The sequence below is a fragment of the Eptatretus burgeri genome, chromosome 5, assembly GCF_056783735.1.
Source record: "Eptatretus burgeri isolate ZD-2024b chromosome 5, Ebu_testis_v1, whole genome shotgun sequence".
Taxonomy (NCBI): Eukaryota; Metazoa; Chordata; class Myxini; order Myxiniformes; family Myxinidae; genus Eptatretus; species Eptatretus burgeri.
In genome coordinates, this window is record NC_140965.1 from 102,018,581 (window position 1) to 102,037,020 (window position 18,440).

General features: G+C 45.7%; 1 protein-coding gene across 1 annotated transcript in view; it reads right to left on the reverse strand.

Moving 5' to 3' along the window:
* Positions 1-18,440, reverse strand: part of LOC147027081 (proteasome subunit beta type-7-like) — a 34,235-nt gene that overhangs the window by 11,713 nt on the left and 4,082 nt on the right. Inside the window, exons 2-6 of the mRNA XM_085883244.1 lie at positions 15,634-15,727; positions 12,156-12,253; positions 5,743-5,883; positions 5,366-5,481; positions 3,252-3,310 (exon numbers count right to left, since the gene is read on the reverse strand). Of these exons, the coding sequence (XP_085739370.1) occupies positions 3,252-3,310; positions 5,366-5,481; positions 5,743-5,883; positions 12,156-12,253; positions 15,634-15,727 (508 nt within the window). The remainder of the gene's footprint in view (positions 1-3,251; positions 3,311-5,365; positions 5,482-5,742; positions 5,884-12,155; positions 12,254-15,633; positions 15,728-18,440) is intronic.

Genomic DNA, 18,440 nt, shown 5'->3' on the forward strand with positions numbered 1-18,440 from the left:
TAGTTCCTGCCAAGGGATCCATGCGTCCCAGCCGTGAGACCGTGTGAGGGCACGGGAAGAAAATTGGGGGGCATGGCCCGAAATTTGTGAAGACACCAACACAGGCGACGGGAATCTTGGTTGTTAGAACCGATAGTTTAAGCGAGAGCGGCTTGTTGAAAGCCCGGGGTAGTTACCAGTTAAATGGTTAGGGTAGATAGGAAGTGTACCCCTCCGCACCATCCATCCCTTCGCTCGTTGTGGGCCGCTGGACTCACCGTGGTAAAGTAGATCGCTGAACTCCGAGGAGGCCATCCTGAGGCTTGAGTTGGGACGCTAGCTCTCCCTTATTCCCCTCCAGGAAGGGAACGTCGGGGTTGGGAGTAGGCTAGGACAGGATAGGTTAGCTGAACAAAGACGATAAAGGGGGTTAGGGGACGATTCATAGTGGGAAAGTAAAAATAAAAACAAAAAAATAAGTTGGGGCTAAATTGGGTTTTACAAATTAAGGGGGTGGGTCGGTACAGAGACAGGCAAAGGCGATAGGTTGGGAGGGAGACAGTAGGTTAGGTCTGAGCCCACCTGCCGAGTGGCCAGCACCACCGCACTCCCTCCACCAACATGCCATGCCTTGCCTGACCACCTTTTGCCATGCCTTACCTGCTCCCCATGATCACCAGCCCCCGTTCTGTTTTGCTCCCCCCCCCCCTGTTCATTACCATGTGCACCAGGATCCTCGCGCAAATTGCAGGGACTGCTCTGATGGCAGCTGCAACACGGGACTGCACCGGCGGCCCGTGCACCGTTTGTTTGTTCACTGCATTCATTTTAAGAAGGGGGAGGCCTTGGACTGTGCATAAGCAGCCTGGCCCCCTGCTTGTGACTGTTGTTTTTTCTTGCAGAGTCCATAGAGGATCCTGGGCCATGGTGTAGTGTAAAATGTATAAGGTTGTTAAGTTGTAATTGTTAAGTTGTAATTGTAAATGTGTTGTGTAAATAAGTTGTTAAGTTGTAATTGTAAATGTGTTTTGCACCCCCGGCATGTATGTCATAGCGCCGGAATTTTATTCAAGTCGTCCGTATGAGTGGGTTTGTTTCGTTAGTTACTCAGCCCGTAGGTTATTTATTTTGGGGACACGGATACCAAGAATGTCGCACTCAGGGATCCGAAGGTAAAATGTATTAGGGGAGAACTACACATGATGGCACACGAAAATTCGGCGACTCGGGACGAGTCTGTAAACAAGGGAGGGGTAGTGTTACGGCTGTGGAAATTCGCAATACACCATAAAGGGTCCTTCGATCAGTTGTGACGCTAAGCTTATGTGCAGATAGTTCCCCACCGTTGTTTAGAGGGAATTTCCGTGTTCACAGGGCTGTGATCCTTTGAGATAGCCGTTTTTATTTTCTCTATCATTATTTTGGACCAATCATCCCCCACCAACCAAATCGCCACCACACACAACGCCCCCAAACAACCACAACGAAACCCCCACCACCTTCGCCTTTCTCCCTCCCCTACCATCAACAACGCTACCCCACAAACATGGCATCGCCTTCGTCCGCTCTGACAACGCCGAAGTCGCGCTATCTGAAGTGGCCGTTGGCGATTTCTACCACGTCTGCTCCGTCAACGCCAAAGTCGCGCTATCTGAAGTGGCCGTTGGTGATTTCTACCATGTCCGCCCCGCCGACGACGAAGCCGCGCCGAGAGGCAAAAGCCTCAGTGACACACACACACACACACACACACACACACACACACACACACACACACACACACACACACACACACACACACACACACACACACACACACACACACACACACACACACACACACACACACACACACAGGCTGGTCGGGCGGGACGAAGCCGCGCGGGCGAACGGAGCTTCGATGCATTACACGCATCGGTTCGGCCGGACGAAGCCCCGGCGAAACACGCACACACACACATTGGCTCGTCGGGCAGGACGAAGCCGCGTGGCGGCCGGACTCGGTGCATAACACGCATCGGTTCGGCCAGACAAAGCTCTGGTGAAACACACACACACACACACACACACACACACACACACACACACACACACACACACACACACACACACACACACACACACACACACACACACACACACACACACACACACACACACACCGGCTGGTTGGGCGGGACGAAGCCCTATCCTGTGCGGGTGGCCAATTGGCACGATTGTGGTGAGGTTGAAAGACCCACCCATGACTCGCTCCCGGCGTTGTTCCAGGAGGGTCACGACAGAATTGTCTGTTCCGGTGGATGACGCGGTCGCGATTCGAGTTACGTGGCCGATCGCACGCCGGGCAGACCAGAATTCGTAACAATATATTTATACACACATTCAAAAATCACCAATAATGTATCTTCTTACCAAGTTTTGTTAAATAATTACGAGGTTTCTTTTTGTAAACTGCTGCATTGACCAAAAAAATCCCGTGAGATAGAAAAGTGACTGGATGTCGAGCCAGAAGGTTAGGTCCTATTATATACTTTCTGTAACACAAGTTGCTGTAAACAGGAATCCCAGGGTCTCTTTTTTTTTTGGTATACATAGTCAAGGTCATGGAAGAGCAAGTACTAGTACATTGAATAGATCAAGGTGGATCAGGACAAAAGGAAGAGTTGGTGGGCACCAACAGCAGAGTTGAAGGCCAAGACAGAGGGAGGTGAACAAACAATGGATGTGGGGAGGAGAGAATGCATGGGGCAGACAATATGGATACAGAAGGAAACTTAGGAGGGAAAACTTGAAAATTTTGAAGGAGGAGGAATTGGGTTGAGGTTAACGAGGGAAGATAAGATCATGGTTTTGGATTGAGGACGATCTGAGATGGTGGTGAACAGCCGTCTTGAAGACCTGGAGAGAAGAATGAGGTTGAAGAGAATGTGGAAGTTGGTTCCACAGGTGGACAAAAAACAAATGGGGGGAAAACAGCTTTAACACAACGAATTGGATTTTTGTGAATAAGGAAGCAGCTTCGACTTTGTAGTGCCAGCTGTATTCATGAGAAGTTACTGGGAATCGCAGAGTCCACGTCTGAAGTGTTTTCCCACTCTTAAGGCACATCATGAAGTGGTAAAACAGGGGACTTGCTGGGCAATGGCAGGCATGAGGAAGACATTTATGCAAAGATCTTTAAGTAAAATGAAAAACAATAAATAAATAAAGAGCACAAATGTTAACTCACTAGATTCACTTATTTAAAATAATGAATGCATTTAAGAGTTTACCTCCATGTTAATCTTGTATCTGTCTTCAAATACAGCCATTGCAGCTAAAGATCCTGATCCTAGAGAATGAAATGCAAACATGCATGTTACATGCAAATCTGTTGCTTATATGAAGTCAAAATACAGTCAATTCAACTCCGGTACAGTTTTAACAAAGTAATAGGCATCCACAACCATTCTTGACCATGTTGAAGAATGTCGGCAGAGGCCCTTGTGTGAATGAAATGATAAAGCACTCCACTGAAAGTTCCGGTCAACACAAAGTTCAGGATAAAATTGTTATGGGTTTGCCAGCAGGGTACGAGGTGCTTCTGGTATCCACTTCCCGACCTTTGACCCTGAAGCTGACAAGTCGCAGATAAGTCTGCCGCATGAGTTACGAAGCAACCATGGACGCCATCCAAGACGAATAATTTAGGTAGGGTCCTCGCATAGAATTCTCATGTTACCTTCTTGGCAAATTCCCCCAGATCAGGAACAGTGCTCTCAAGATAAGCAAGAGATAAAGAAGGCAGGGATTATTGGCGACCACTCACTCACCCAACATAAGCCTGGTGGCTTACGTTGGTCCCGACATGAAAGGGAGGGGAAAAAAAAGCAGAGGGTGATGATGTGATGCGCCATGTGGGGGAGATGCGGGTCGATGCTTTGTAATGCCTCAGAGGAAATCATGAATGCGCATCAGTAACCCAGCTCTGAATGAATCGAGATTGCAGTTGTTGATTGCTCTTGCAAGTTTCAAGTGAACAATTAGAAATAGGGATAGGAAGAGAAAGAAAGTGCGAGTCAGTGTGCCACCAGTACGTCCAGGGAAAAACTCCGCGCTTATCAGATCTCGCTCCATGGCACAAGTCCATTCGGTTCCACCACGGCTTGTCCTCGCAACTACTCCCTCCTTGCAGATTCAACCCGATTTCATGATATTCCCTGGACACAAAAACCATCTTCGATTTATCAGATCCTTGGGTTTATAAAGCCCTCAGGAGAGGCGTGGTCGAAGGACTGACACGCACCGAGTGCAGCTTGTTGTTCAGCACTGTCCTCCCAATGGTGCACGCATGTTGCCATGCGGCTCCCATTCAGCAACGCACCACGCCCATATGCGGTCCTTGGTTTCGCTACTCTGTTACTCAGTGCTACCTGGTAATGTTCCTTTGGTTTTGGTTCTTATGATGGTTTTGTAATGTTGTGCGTGATGGCGAATGTTGCAAAGTATGTATGGATGCACTGAAAGAGAGAGGGAGGGAGAGAAAAGAAGAGTTACAAAGGAGAGTTTGAATCTTGCTACACAAACACAATGTATGTCCCTGTCCACTTACACAAGGGGAGAGGTATTCTAACTAAATAAAATACTACAGCTATATCTAAACTCCAGGGTTCCTTTAAGTGTTGAATGCAATTCTCCAGGGTCTTCCAAACTGGCGACAATATTTTCATTCTCATTATCTTCTCCAGCGTCTTCAGAAAGTATTCACCCCTTGACTTTTGTCACATTTTGTTGTGTTACAGGCCGAATTTAAAATGGATTAAACTTAAATTCTGTCAACGATTTACATAAAAATACCCCATATAATGACAAAGTGAAAACATGTTTTCAAATTTTTTCCACAAATTAATTAAAAATGAAAAGCTGAAATGTCTTGCATCAGTAAGTACCTCTGACCTTTGATCTCTTGACCCCATTATCGAATCAGTTCATCTTTGCATCATTATAATACTTGTACCAAGTTTGACTTGGATCCCTTCAGCCATTCTTAAGTTATGTGAGAAAGAAAACCTATCACGGAGGGACAGACAACCAACCGTAACACATAAATGCCTCCAGCGACTGTCAGCACATTGCAAGGTTTCACGTCACAGGAACAAACGGCCTTACTTTGCTTTGCTCGATCGAATTACTGTTTTTAAAAATGAAACTACCCAATTAACATCCTCTTTTTCAACCCGAGCTGGAGAGCTGTCACTGCAAGTGGGTTTAAATCCAATTATCCCCTTCCAGCAAGCGTTTGACAGCTTCATTCAAAAGAGTCGATAAACCGCAGCTGGGTGATCGAAACGCAGTGCAAAAGGCAAAACACAGAAGCAAAAGGCAAGTAGTGTAGTTCAGAACTAACCCAAGGTGACAAACGGCAACTTGTCGGTGGAACCGTGTGGATGTATGCTGTAGAGACTCGGTCCGGAGATGTCAACCCCTCCTAGAACTAGAGACGCTCCAATGTGTCCCTGGTAACTGGAAAATAAACAAAAAGTTTCATTTTATGATTCAAGCTTTCTCAACGACTTCATGCGTAAAATGCGCATGGCGTGCAATTAATGGCAAGATTATTTAATGGGTGCCACGTAAGTATATATCCAAATGCAAAATCAGCAGTCTTCCGAATTACGACTATGCAGAAGTATTTTTTCTCCCTTTTTGGGGAGGGGGGAAGCGGGGTGGATAAAAACTACTTATACACGTTACACTAATAAAAAGAACAAGTGGAGAAAGTACCGGAACAGCATTTGCTTGAGCATGCAGCACGCCGTGGCGACGCGTGCCTTCCTGCCCGTGGACAGGGAATGTAACTCCAGGTTTGAGGAAATCATCTGTGTCGTAATCTCAGTGTCTGCTGCTGTACCTGCTCCACAGCAGCTAGGGTGGTGGGGAAAGGAATGGTGAGGGAGTTACTTTGAAGGTATGAGGGACAAATTAAAATAACATGTATTACCTGTTGCACATGTTTACTTAACTTCCGATTGCATACGCAATACAGGCAAACACTTGACCTCCACTGACCCTCCTAAAGCCTTCTTACCCAGAACGGTTCTTTGAAGAATGGTGTACAGTGGACCCTCACCAATTCTAATACCACCAATTCGAACAGACCTGGGTGTTTTTATTTTTCAGTTTGGTTTGAGAAAACACTTTACGTCCACCTCCATATCCTGATGCTACTTCACTCGACATTCAAATCCACTGGAATCAGCTAGAACCTTTCCACAACTCAACGATGACAATAGTTGATGCCAAAGGACTCGATGGAGATGAAGACCGATCTGTCAGAGAAGATGGCAATGAACAGACATCTCAACGGGTCGAAGCCATGATTGAGGCCGAAAGCACACTTGCTTCCCAATCATAGACCTAGATTTGCTGATTCACTTGTACTTTCAAAACAACCAATCATCGTTAATTGCAGTCATGTGGAACCAGCTCAAAAGCAAAGTTGGATCAACATACAAAGTTACGAGTGCCGTTACCACACGACAGGGTAACGGTAATTTTATTGCATGGTCAGCAGTGTTTGGGAAGATGGTTGGAAGTGAAATCTCAGAGGTGCCAGAATTTTTTTGTTTGCTTCCATTGGCAATGAAAATCAGATCGTCCAACCTGACCAATCACACCGACAGGGCAACATGGCGAAAGTATTTCTTCATTCTAATAAACTGTGCAGAAAGCAAAGCGTCTCCACAATCACAAGCATCGTTATTAGCCCCCCCCCCCCACCCAACGCAGCAAGATATAGGGTTTTGCAATCGCGTGTGCGTGTGTGTGCGTGTGCGTGTCCAGGCAACAACTTTTTTTTTTTACCATTTGAGCTTTTATCATCAAATTAAAAAAAAAAAAACCTTTATTATGAGAATATGGAAAACACTAATTAATAAGTTGGGTCAAAATGTGAAAGGGCAGTCATAGCGACTATAAGTAGCCCTCATTAGCCTCACCGCAGGGCATCAAGAGAGACGCCCAGTTTCCTTCAAATCGTTTCTTGTTTATTTACCATTGAGTTTCAGTGCGTCTGTCCATTTTTACCAATTGAGCTTTTGTCATCAAATTTTCAAACTTTTATAATGAGAATATGGAAAACACAAATTAACAAAATGTGCAATTTTAACTGTCGTTTTCATCGAGGTTAGTTCAAGTGCGAAGCGGATGCAGACACGCTTTGCATTTTGAGACGTTTTCGACTTTCTACTTTGCTCTCACTTCGTACAGACTTTTAAGACATGTAATGGCCTTTTAAAATAGGTTGAATGAGCCAGTACTGTGGGGGGAAAAAAGTCAGGGATTGTAACAGAAAATTCCCAACCCGACACAACTGAAGTTTCCACTTTGTTCAACTTCGGAACGTTTAGCAGCTTGAAGATTCAAATGTGAACGTTTTCGCACTAAGGGCGTTGTGTCCTGTCTGGGATTAAGATCAACACGAAGGGACCGATGTACCTCGTACATGGCGCTGTGGTGCACAACAGAAGATGTACGTCATTCGAGACAATTTCTCTTTCATATACCTGATGGATGGCGTGCACTCGCTGCTGTGACACTGAGCAATAAAGATGCAAGGTGCTGGAGTCAACGGTAAGTTTGTTCCATTGAAATTTGCCATGCACTGCCAGTTCCCTTTAACAGCTCAGTTTGCGGCGGCGTTCATTTATTTTTAATGAAGGCGTTGACCAATTGTGCCGAGGTTGAGCCACAATACTTCGGCCATTAAACATGCAAGACCTTAGCTGTTACTGGTGAATGCATATTGGACTGTGATTCAATTCTGAATTGAGCCTGCCGGTTGCGTAATGGCCGAGGCACGGCCGTGCCGCTGATGCAGTGCCTCTGCAGATTAGGTCAAGGATCAGTGATTCAGTTCAAGGTGCCGGCGATAACTTACCTCTTCACGAAAGACATCATGGGATATTTAACATTTACCAACTAATGCTGGCAGACAGGATATACCGTTTAACATCCATCAATGGGATGGTGCACACGTTTACGCCTTGCCCTGTGAAACACAATGACAGTTTATATAATAAGTGGGAAGATTCAAACCCAGTTTAAACAGCTGAGATGAGTGCACATACCTTGAGGGCATATGCCATTCTACCAGCCCAAATGTCTTCATTCATTTGGAATGATGCTGTTTAATCTCTTCTCAATTCCGATTTTGAATTATCCGAAGCTCTGGGAAAAGCCCAATGTAGAGCAGGGATGCATAAAGGGAATGCACATGGGTTTGCATGGCCTTTTGTTTCATAGAAGTTGCAGCTCCCACTTAAAAATATATAAATCTTCCATTTTTAAAAATATATACAATGTCAAGGCTCATATAACAGCTAACACACAGAACATATCACAAGGGGAGCAGGAGACAAGAGGGGCAGGAGAGGGAAACACAAACCAATGGGGAATAGACACATGAGATCTGTGGAAGGGAGAGGGATGGGATGGGGCGCGGGGTACACGGGGTAAAGATGAACACTACAGGGACTTTCAAGAATAAGAGCAGGGAATATGAAGGAGGTGGGTTTGGGGTGGATTAACAGGGGTAGAAAAGATCGTGGTTTTGGATGGGGGATGGTGGTGATAAGAGATGGTGGTGAATAGCTATTTTGAAGACCTGGAGGGAAGAGTGGGATTGAAGAGTGTGTGGGGGTTTGTTCAAAAGGTGGGGAAAAGAGGAACGAAAGAATGAAGGTGAGCAGTGATTCTTGATTTTGTTAGTTTAACCAAAAGGGGGTTTCTGGCAGACCTTGAGCACCCTGCGGAAATATGGGCAGGACAGATAATAGACAGAGCGGGGGAGGGGGGGGTGCGAGGCCGGAGAGGAGACGGTGGAAGACAAAGACCACCGACCTGCCTGGAAGGGCCTGCGGTGAGAGAGTGAGAGACCCAACGACTCGGACTCATCGCGGGAGATCCCAATGATCCTAAATGCCTTGGTTTCCACAGGGTGAAGCCGAGAAAGGGGAGAGACGGGAGAGCAGTCCTCCATCAGGCTGCGGACAAAAGCTTTGTAGTGTGGTCAGGAGCTCAGGTGTGCCAAGGAAGGACTTTGCATGACGGAGGATGCCCAGTCGGCAACTGGCTTTGGAGGCCAGCTTGGAGATGTGGCTTTCCCAGGAAAGATCATGGCAGATAGTGAGACACAAAAGTTTGAATGAAAGGACTTCAAGAGGATTGTTGAGAAAATAGATGGGGGTTCCAGATGGTCCTTTTGGAGAGACATTGTGAGAGTGTGAGATTAGTCAGGATTGAAAGACATGTTCCACATGTTGGACCAGTTTGTGATTTTACCCAGATCTGCAGAGAGCGAAGAGGTTGCGGCTTGCCGGTCTAAGCGATGATAGATGGTACTGCAGAGGGTGGAGTCATTAGCAAAGAGATAAAGAGGATTTTCCAGAGAGTCAGAGAGAGCATTAATGAAAACCAGAAAAAGAACAGGGCCTAGAACACTGCCTTGAGGATCTCCAGCCTGGATGGGAAGAGGGGATGAGAGAACACCATGAAGGGCCACACGTTGACTGTGACAGGGGAGGAAGTCTGTGAGCCAAGAATGCGAGCCAATTAAGATTCAAGTTAATTCAAATTTTTGCCACTGAAATATTTTTTTTGAATCGGTAGGAATCTACTGCAAATAGCAAATCGTAAAATGTGTTCAAGCACGGTCTTAATTGATCAGGTGTGGAGTAAGCCACACTGCACGCAGATTAATTTTGCTTTCTACACACGTTTGTTGGATTTGCTAAGTGGTGCGTTGTTTGTCTGTTTGTGCCTTGTTTGCCAACCCCTCTATCCTGAATGTCAGCATGTCTATCAACTACCTTTGTGGTCCACCTCTTCTGTGAGCCTTGACAGCTGGATAGTAAGACCAACACATCCATGCAAACCTTCTCTGGTCACTCACACTTCATATCAATGATCTTTTATACCCCCAATAACCCTCCACAAGCACACCTCTTTCTGGGTTTCCAGGTTCCTCTCCCCACCCCTCATTTATTTATTTTCATTTGAATCAAAATTCTTCCCCAGCTTTCCCTTCCACTTCCGTGAGTGAGAATTCACTCTTCTCCCCATGTCATTTATTACTCCAAATTTCAGATTTTGTCCCTACACTGTGCTGTTGGTACATCCATCTCCCCACCCCACCCACTCTCTTTCCACTGTACTTTTCATTCCGTTACATCCCAATACATTCTGTGTTCCAGTTCCTCCATTAGCCTTGACCCTGGAAGGAAGAAAAATAAAAAGAACCAGAGAGTTGGTGTCAAAGCCACCCAATGCTCGCCTGTTTATACATTTATCGTTTTTAAAAGACTAGTCTAATAATATTTTTTATAAAGCATTGCAATGAAGTCTGATCCAAATAATTTTAAAGCAATATATGTATTTGTAATCAGTAAACTAGTACACATATTAAATGAATGGCAAGCGTCTAGTATAAACAGGTGAGCATTGGGTGGCTTTGACACCATCTTAGGTTGAAAATTAAATTTATTTTTTAAATTATTTGTTAATTTCAACTTCACTACACCAATAGTATACCCCAAAGGAACCTCCATGCCAAATATCAGCATCCTAGTACACATATTAAATGAATGGCAAGCTTCTAAAAAATAACTTGCATCAAAAACTTTAACATTGATGTGCTACATAAAAGTGAAGTTGAAAACAAGTCAAAAATTTTAAACATTCGAAATTATTTTTTAATTTCAACTTCACTACCGTAAAATTCGGACTATTAGCCGCAACTTTTTCCCTCAACTTCGACCTCTGAGGCTAAAATAACGATGCAGCTTGTTTATGGATTTTTCCGATGAAAACTGGTTTTGACTCTTCGTGAATTCAAAACTCACTGTAAAAGTCCTCTTCCAGCAGAAATTCAATTAATTTTCCTGACATCGCAGAGAGGTTATTCTTCTTATTTGGATTGATGGTGTTATTTATCTACATGGTATTTATATTTACGTTTATTACCTTGCATTGTTAACCGAAACTTGAAAAACGTAGAATGAGCGAGGTAAACCACAGCTGAGCTAGAAAAGTTCAAGCCACACTCCTCGCGTCTTCCCTGATCGCCGCAGCGGTTTGTGCGTTTCCCTGCTTTCTTCAGTGATGAGTTTGCGACCTCAGAATAAATTTATAGAGATATTGATTTGGTAAGAGTACGGTATGAAGGAACAAGAGGTCCACACGAGGAATTCAAAACTCAAAGAGGGGTGAACTTTCTCATTGCAAAAAGTCAACAAAGGCTTTCAGAGGTAGGAAATGCCGATGGCCCGAACTGGAAGACGAACTTGAAGACTGGGTTAACACACAGAGAGTGGATGGTCAGGGTGTTTCTACTGTTCAGATTAGACTCAAAGCAAGATCGATCACTTTTTGTGCTCATTTTCAGATGTTTTTGCGCAACATTTGCGGCTTATGTGTGTTTAAATTCCAGATTTTTTTTTAAATTTAGGCGATGCGGCTTATATAACGATGCGCTCAATGGTCCGAATTTTACGGTACATCAATAATATACGCCAAAGGAACCTCCATGCCAAATATCAGCATCCTAGTACACATTAAATGAATGGTAAGCTTCTAAATAACTTGCACCAAAAACTTTAACATTTTCACGCTCACGCTGACGCTTACGCTGGGGGTATCGCTAAAGCTCTCTGTTCTTCGAACAGGCGAGCTAAAAAGAAGGCATACAAGTCCATTAAATTTCCCAGAACAGTATCCAAATTCCACAATGAGATTAAAAAATAAAATTACGACTCCATTATTTTATAATATTTCCATTATAAACCCAAAAAGGCAAAATAAACAAAAAGGGGTTGAAAACCCAATCGGGCATCAATATAAACACGAAAGGATCAGGTAGAGAAAGCCCTATGAAATACGAGCTCTCATACGAGCCTCGACAATGTATACAAAAAAAAATGCCATCAATCGGGGAGAGGGTGGGATGAAGTTTGTCATTGAGGATGACACGCGGTTTAAATATACTGAGATATTTGTGGAGGGCACTTGATGCCACGAGTCAAGTTTGGCAAGAAAAGCAGGATGTTAGAATGGCTGCACCAAATGCTCGTTATTTAACCGCTTCAAAAAAACATCCATACAAACCTCCACACAGAATTACCAACAGATGCTGTACTCACTAAATGTTTGGTGCAATGAAGTGAATCTTCTGGCAGTTCTTGTCCGCTACGATTGTGTCCTCTGTGGCTCTCGTGTCGGCTCCAAGCACCACACCATCCTACAGTGAGAGGAGAGCCACAACCAAATCACCTCGGCCTTCCCAAAATGAACAAGCAAGACAACTGCGCAACAATACAAGACATAGCAAATTTAAAATACCGGCACTGGTACAGAAAGGATTTCTAAGTTGTATAATTAGTTTCGGCTCAAAAAGCACTTCATGAAATGCCAGATTCACTCCACGGAATGGAATTGATCAATCATGCGTAAATTACTATTCCGCACAATTAACACATCGATTAGGAATCTTCATACAAGATTTAAAAATAAATAACTCGAAAGTTCATCGAACACCTCGCGTCGCATAATCTTGAGAAACAAGGACATTGGCAAGGTCTGCGCGTGGCAAATTCGATTGGTCGCGATGACGTAAAATGCCGTAATATTTTGGCCAGGTACTGTACAGCGAAACAAAAGGGTTTAGAAAGTGTCATAAAAGGTGATTTGTATTCTAGTGTTCAATTATACAATTCAATTTAAATGAAATAAAGATTTTAAAGGATGTTAAAAAAACAAACAAAAAGACTTTTAAAAGTTTATCGCCGTTGACGTATCGCCTTTTACACCACCTTAATCAACAAGTTACATTAGTTCTTTGTTCCTGTTGTTTGTGTCCTCTACAATGTCTTAAAAACACTAAATTTTCTGTTTGGAATGATATTAATTTGTTTCACTGTCAGGCAGAGTAAAAATATTATATCACTCCTCTCTGCACATGTGCGGTCGGGACAAATTCAGAGTCAAAGTACGGTGAAACGGCAAACTTTTCTTCCTATTCATGTTCAAAATATAACATTCAATTTAAATAAGTTGTTCCTCGATCATAAAATGACAATCATAAACTGATCAGACACACAGACGGACGGACAAACATGAACCAATTGCTTAACCCCGTTTTTCCCTTTTCTTGTGTGTGGGGCTACTTAATGGGGGCAAAAAATAAGTTCATGATTCTGGACGGGGGATGATCTGAGATGGTGGTGTGCAGCTGTTTTGAAGAGAATGGGGAAGTTGGTTCCACAGGCAGGAAAAAACAAAAAAAGAGGAACAAATTAGTGGAGGTGAGCTATGATCCTGGATTTCGGTAGTTTCAGCAGAAGGGGGTTGATGGTGGACCGTGTGTGCCCTGCCAAACCAGGGGTGGGGGGAAAAAGCACGGAAAGAGCAGAGAGTGCAAGACCAGGAAGGAGGCAGTAGAAGATAGAGACCACTGACCGAAGACAGGGAAAACAGAGCCAGGCAGGCAGAGTAACAATATTATCTCAACTCTGAGCATGTGCAATCGGGATGAATTCAGAGCCAAAGTACTGTTAAACTGCAGGTTCGTTTTCTGATTCGTGTTTAAAATAGAACGTAACAATTGAAATTAAGTTGGTCCTCGATCATAAACTGACGTTTGTAAGCAGACGGACAAAGTGAAACAATTTCTTAGTCCCACTTTTCGCTTCGCGTACGTGGGGTAATAATATAATTACAACAGCCGACCTGAGTAACGCAAATTATACTTCCATTGTTTAAATGAGCCATGCCATGATGACATTTCTTTTTCACATTTGCAATAAAAACTCCATTCTTACTCAAGTGCTGTCTATTCTTGCCTGAACGTCAAAGACGGACGGACATGAACTTTCCAAGTCAACATCACCGATATCAAGGATTTGGATCTTGCACTTCTGGAAACCAAGTGAGTACCAGGTGAATTACCACGGCACTATAAGATGATCAATAAAACCCAGCTGGATCACAAACAAATTTCAGGGAAGAGCGAATCTTCCGGCTCTAAAGTGGTTGGTTCACCAGTCCACCTGTTGTGGTCTACTCAGAATACCATCAGGGAAATTTGGTATGGCCAGTAACAGTACACAAGGATAAGGTAACACTAACACTACCCCCAACCAAGTAAACTTTACTTATTTTTACAGCACGGCGACATCGCACTGTTATATAATTGGCTAGTCTGTCGTGTCTTCTGTCACACTTATTGTTGGGTGCATTGTGGGCGGGGATTGCCGGGTGTATTGTGGGCGGAGATTGCCGGGTGGATTGTGGGCGGAGATTGCCGGGCGCATTGTGGGCAGATTGCCGGGCGCATTGTGGGCAGATTGCCGGGCGGATTGTGGGCAGATTGCCGGGCGGATTGTGGGCAGATTGCCGGGCGGATTGTGGGCGGAGACTGCCGGGCGGATTGTGGGCGGAGATTGCCGGGCGGATTGTAGGCGGAGATTGCCGGGCGGATTGTGGGCAGAGATTGCCGGGTGGATTGTGGGCGGAGATTGCCGGGCGGATTGTGGGCGGAGATTGCCGGGCGGATTGTGGGCGGAGATTGCCGGGCGCATTGTGGGCGGAGATTGCCGGGCGCATTGTGGGCAGATTGCCGGGCGCATTGTGGGCAGATTGCCGGGCGCATTGTGGGCAGATTGCCGGGCGGATTGTGGGCAGATTGCCGGGCGGATTGTGGGCAGATTGCCGGGCGGATTGTGGGCAGATTGCCGGGCGGATTGTGGGCGGAGATTGCCGGGCGGATTGTGGGCGGAGATTGCCGGGCGCATTGTGGGCGGAGATTGCCGGGCGCATTGTGGGCGGAGATTGCCGGGCGCATTGTGGGCGGAGATTGCCGGGCGCATTGTGGGCGGAGATTGCCGGGCGCATTGTGGGCGGAGATTGCCGGGCGCATTGTGGGCGGAGATTGCCGGGCGCATTGTGGGCGGAGATTGCCGGGCGCATTGTGGGCGGAGATTGCCGGGCGCATTGTAGGCGGAGATTGCCGGGCGCATTGTGGGCGGAGATTGCCGGGCGGATTGTGGGCGGAGATTGCCGGGCGAATTGTGGGCGGAGATTGCCGGGCGGATTGTGGGCGGAGATTGCCGGGCGGATTGTGGGCGGAGATTGCCGGGTGAATTGTGGGTGGGGTTAATGCAGAAGAGCGACGTTTTTTGTGCTGAATTGTTTTCTGTGTGACGCCGGAAGTTGATTTTCTGAGCAGGAAGTGATAATCTTCCTGTTCCGTTAATTGTTGATGCGCAGCGTTGTAACTCTCGTTCTTCATTGTTTTTCACCAGAAGTGTTTTTAAAATGTCTTGTGGAGGTGATTTCTTCCTCTTTTTTGGTGACAGAAGTGGCTATTACAGCGCGGCGACATCGCGCTGTTATATAATTGGCTATTCTGTCCTGTGTCTTCTGTCACACTTATGGCCGCGTACGTCCCTTTGATCTGAGGGCTATAAATAGAAATTTATCCAACGTCACAACTCTTTCCATCATGCATGCTAATTCACGGTGTCTACATTTAAATGTTATAACTGCAAAATTGTTTGATCATTCTTAACGTTTTACTGCCCCCAGCCACGCGATATCGAAGTATTCGCTTGTTTTTCTTACCTTGAAAATCAATCCAGCAATAGTGGTCCCAGTTTTGCGTGCTTTAGGAAGCTTGGCGCCATGTTTCGCCAGTTCAGCTCCAAGCATACCATTGCTGATTCAGAAAAAGACCAAAAAGAAAAAAAAGTTAAAAAAAAAAATCTCAATTCAAGTCAAAAAAAAAAGTTCTGTTCAAGGAAATAGCAACAACAACAAAACAAACTGCCACAGCCGATTGATTGTGAGGCGTATTGACATATTATTTACTTCCATTACTTGCAATCAAGTGATCGGTCTCCATCACACCGATAGAACAAATAACTCATAAAAAGGGTGTGCAAAAGAATACAACTGCATTGCAAAGAGAACCCTCGTGTTGCGGAGTTCCAAGCGCAAGTAGTTTTGCAATTTCATCAAACTGATGAACATCTATGGCTGATACGATGGCTTAGAGGTAGAAACACTCACCGCTAAGCTATCTAGCTTGTGTTCGAATGTCAACCCAGCTATAAACTGCCACCCTGGCGTTTCACAGGCAGGGTGAGGCATCAATGTGTGCGCCGTCCATTGGATGGACGTTAAACTCGGTGTCCTGTTTGCTAACATTCGTAGGTATAGGTTTTATGATCCCACGATGTGTGTGAAGAGTCGGTGAACTATTGCCGGCACCCTGATCAAATTACAAACTCCTACCCTGACTTTCTGTGCAGGAGTGGCAACCCGACCACAATTGTAACCTGAGCCATAGAAAATGCTTGGCAGAACCAATGCTCTATGATGATGATCATCATCATCATCTACAGATGGTGGTGTGCATGCTTCATGCAGTGAGCTTATCGCTTCATGCATCAAGACGTGCTTAATGACAGGGAGAAGGGTTAGGAAGATACACATCACTGTAATGGGGCAATTGATACTTCAGTATTGTTAACACACGCCAAAAAAAAACTTATAACGAGACTCGGTATGAGCGTATACGTTTTGTATCCCACCGATACAATATCTCCATTACTAACCTTGTCCCGAGTAACTAAGCACAGGTATTCGCACGAACACACCGAGTCCCTAGTAACTAGGCTCAGGTATTCGCACGAACACACCGAGTCCCAAGTAACTAGGCTCAGGTATTCGCACGAACACACCGAGTCCCTAGTAACTAGGCCCAGGTATTCGCACGAACACACAGAGTCCCTAGTAACAAGGCCAAGGTATTTGCACGAACACACAGAGTCCCTAGTAACTAGGCTCAGGTATTCGCACGAACACACCGAGTCCCTAGTAACTAGGCCAAGGTATTCGCACGAACACACAGAGTCCCTAGTAACTAGGCCCAGGTATTCGCACGAACACACAGACTCCCTAGTAACTAGGCCCAGGTATTCGCACGAACACACAGAGTCCCTAGTAACTAGGCCCAGGTATTCGCACGAACACACACTCCCTAGTAACTAGGCCCAGGTATTCGCACGAACACACCGAGTCCCTAGTAACAAGGCCAAGGTACTCGCACGAACACACCGAGTCCCTAGTAACTAGGCCCACGTATTCGCACGAACACACCGACTCCCTAGTAACAAGGCCAAGGTATTCGCACGAACACACAGACTCCCTAGTAACTAGGCCCAGGTATTCGCACGAACACACCGAGTCCCTAGTAACTAGGCCCAGGTATTCACACGAACACACCGAGTCCCTAGTAACTAGGCTCAGGTATTCGCACGAACACACCGAGTCCCTAGTAACAAGGCCAAGGTATTCGCACGAACACACAGAGTCCCTAGTAACTAGGCCCAGGTATTCGCACGAACACAGACTCCCTAGTAACTAGGCCCAGGTATTCGCACGAACACACAGAGTCCCTAGTAACTAGGCCCAGGTATTAGCACGAACACACAGAGTCCCTAGTAACTAGGCCCAGGTATTCGCACGAACACACCGAGTCCCTAGTAACTAGGCCCAGGTATTCGCACGAACACACACTCCCTAGTAACTAGGCCAAGGTATTCGCACGAACACACCGAGTCCCTAGTAACAAGGCCAAGGTACTCGCACGAACACACCGAGTCCCTAGTAACTAGGCCCAGGTATTCGCACGAACACACAGACTCCCTAGTAACTAGGCCCAGGTATTTGCACGAACACACAGAGTACCTAGTAACTAGGCCCAGGTATGAGCACGAACACACAGAGTCCCTAGTAACTAGGCCCAGGTATTCGCACGAACACACCGAGTCCCTAGTAACTAGGCCCAGGTATTCGCACGAACACACACTCCCTAGTAACTAGGCCAAGGTATTCGCACGAACACACCGAGTCCCTAGTAACAAGGCCAAGGTACTCGCACGAACACACACTCCCTAGTAACTAGGCCAAGGTATTCGCACGAACACACCGAGTCCCTAGTAACTAGGCCCAGGTATTCGCACGAACACACACTCCCTAGTAACTAGGCCCAGGTATTAGCACGAACACACAGAGTCCCTAGTAACTAGGCCCAGGTATTCGCACGAACACACACTCCCTAGTAACTAGGCCAAGGTATTCGCACGAACACACCGAGTCCCTAGTAACTAGGCCCAGGTATTCGCACGAACACACACTCCCTAGTAACTAGGCCCAGGTATTAGCACGAACACACACTCCCTAGTAACTAGGCCCAGGTATTAGCACGAACACACAGAGTCCCTAGTAACTAGGCCCAGGTATTCGCACGAACACACCGAGTCCCAAGTAACTAGGCCCAGGTATTCGCACGAACACACACTCCCTAGTAACTAGGCCCAGGTATTCGCACGAACACACCGAGTCCCTAGTAACTAGGCCCAGGT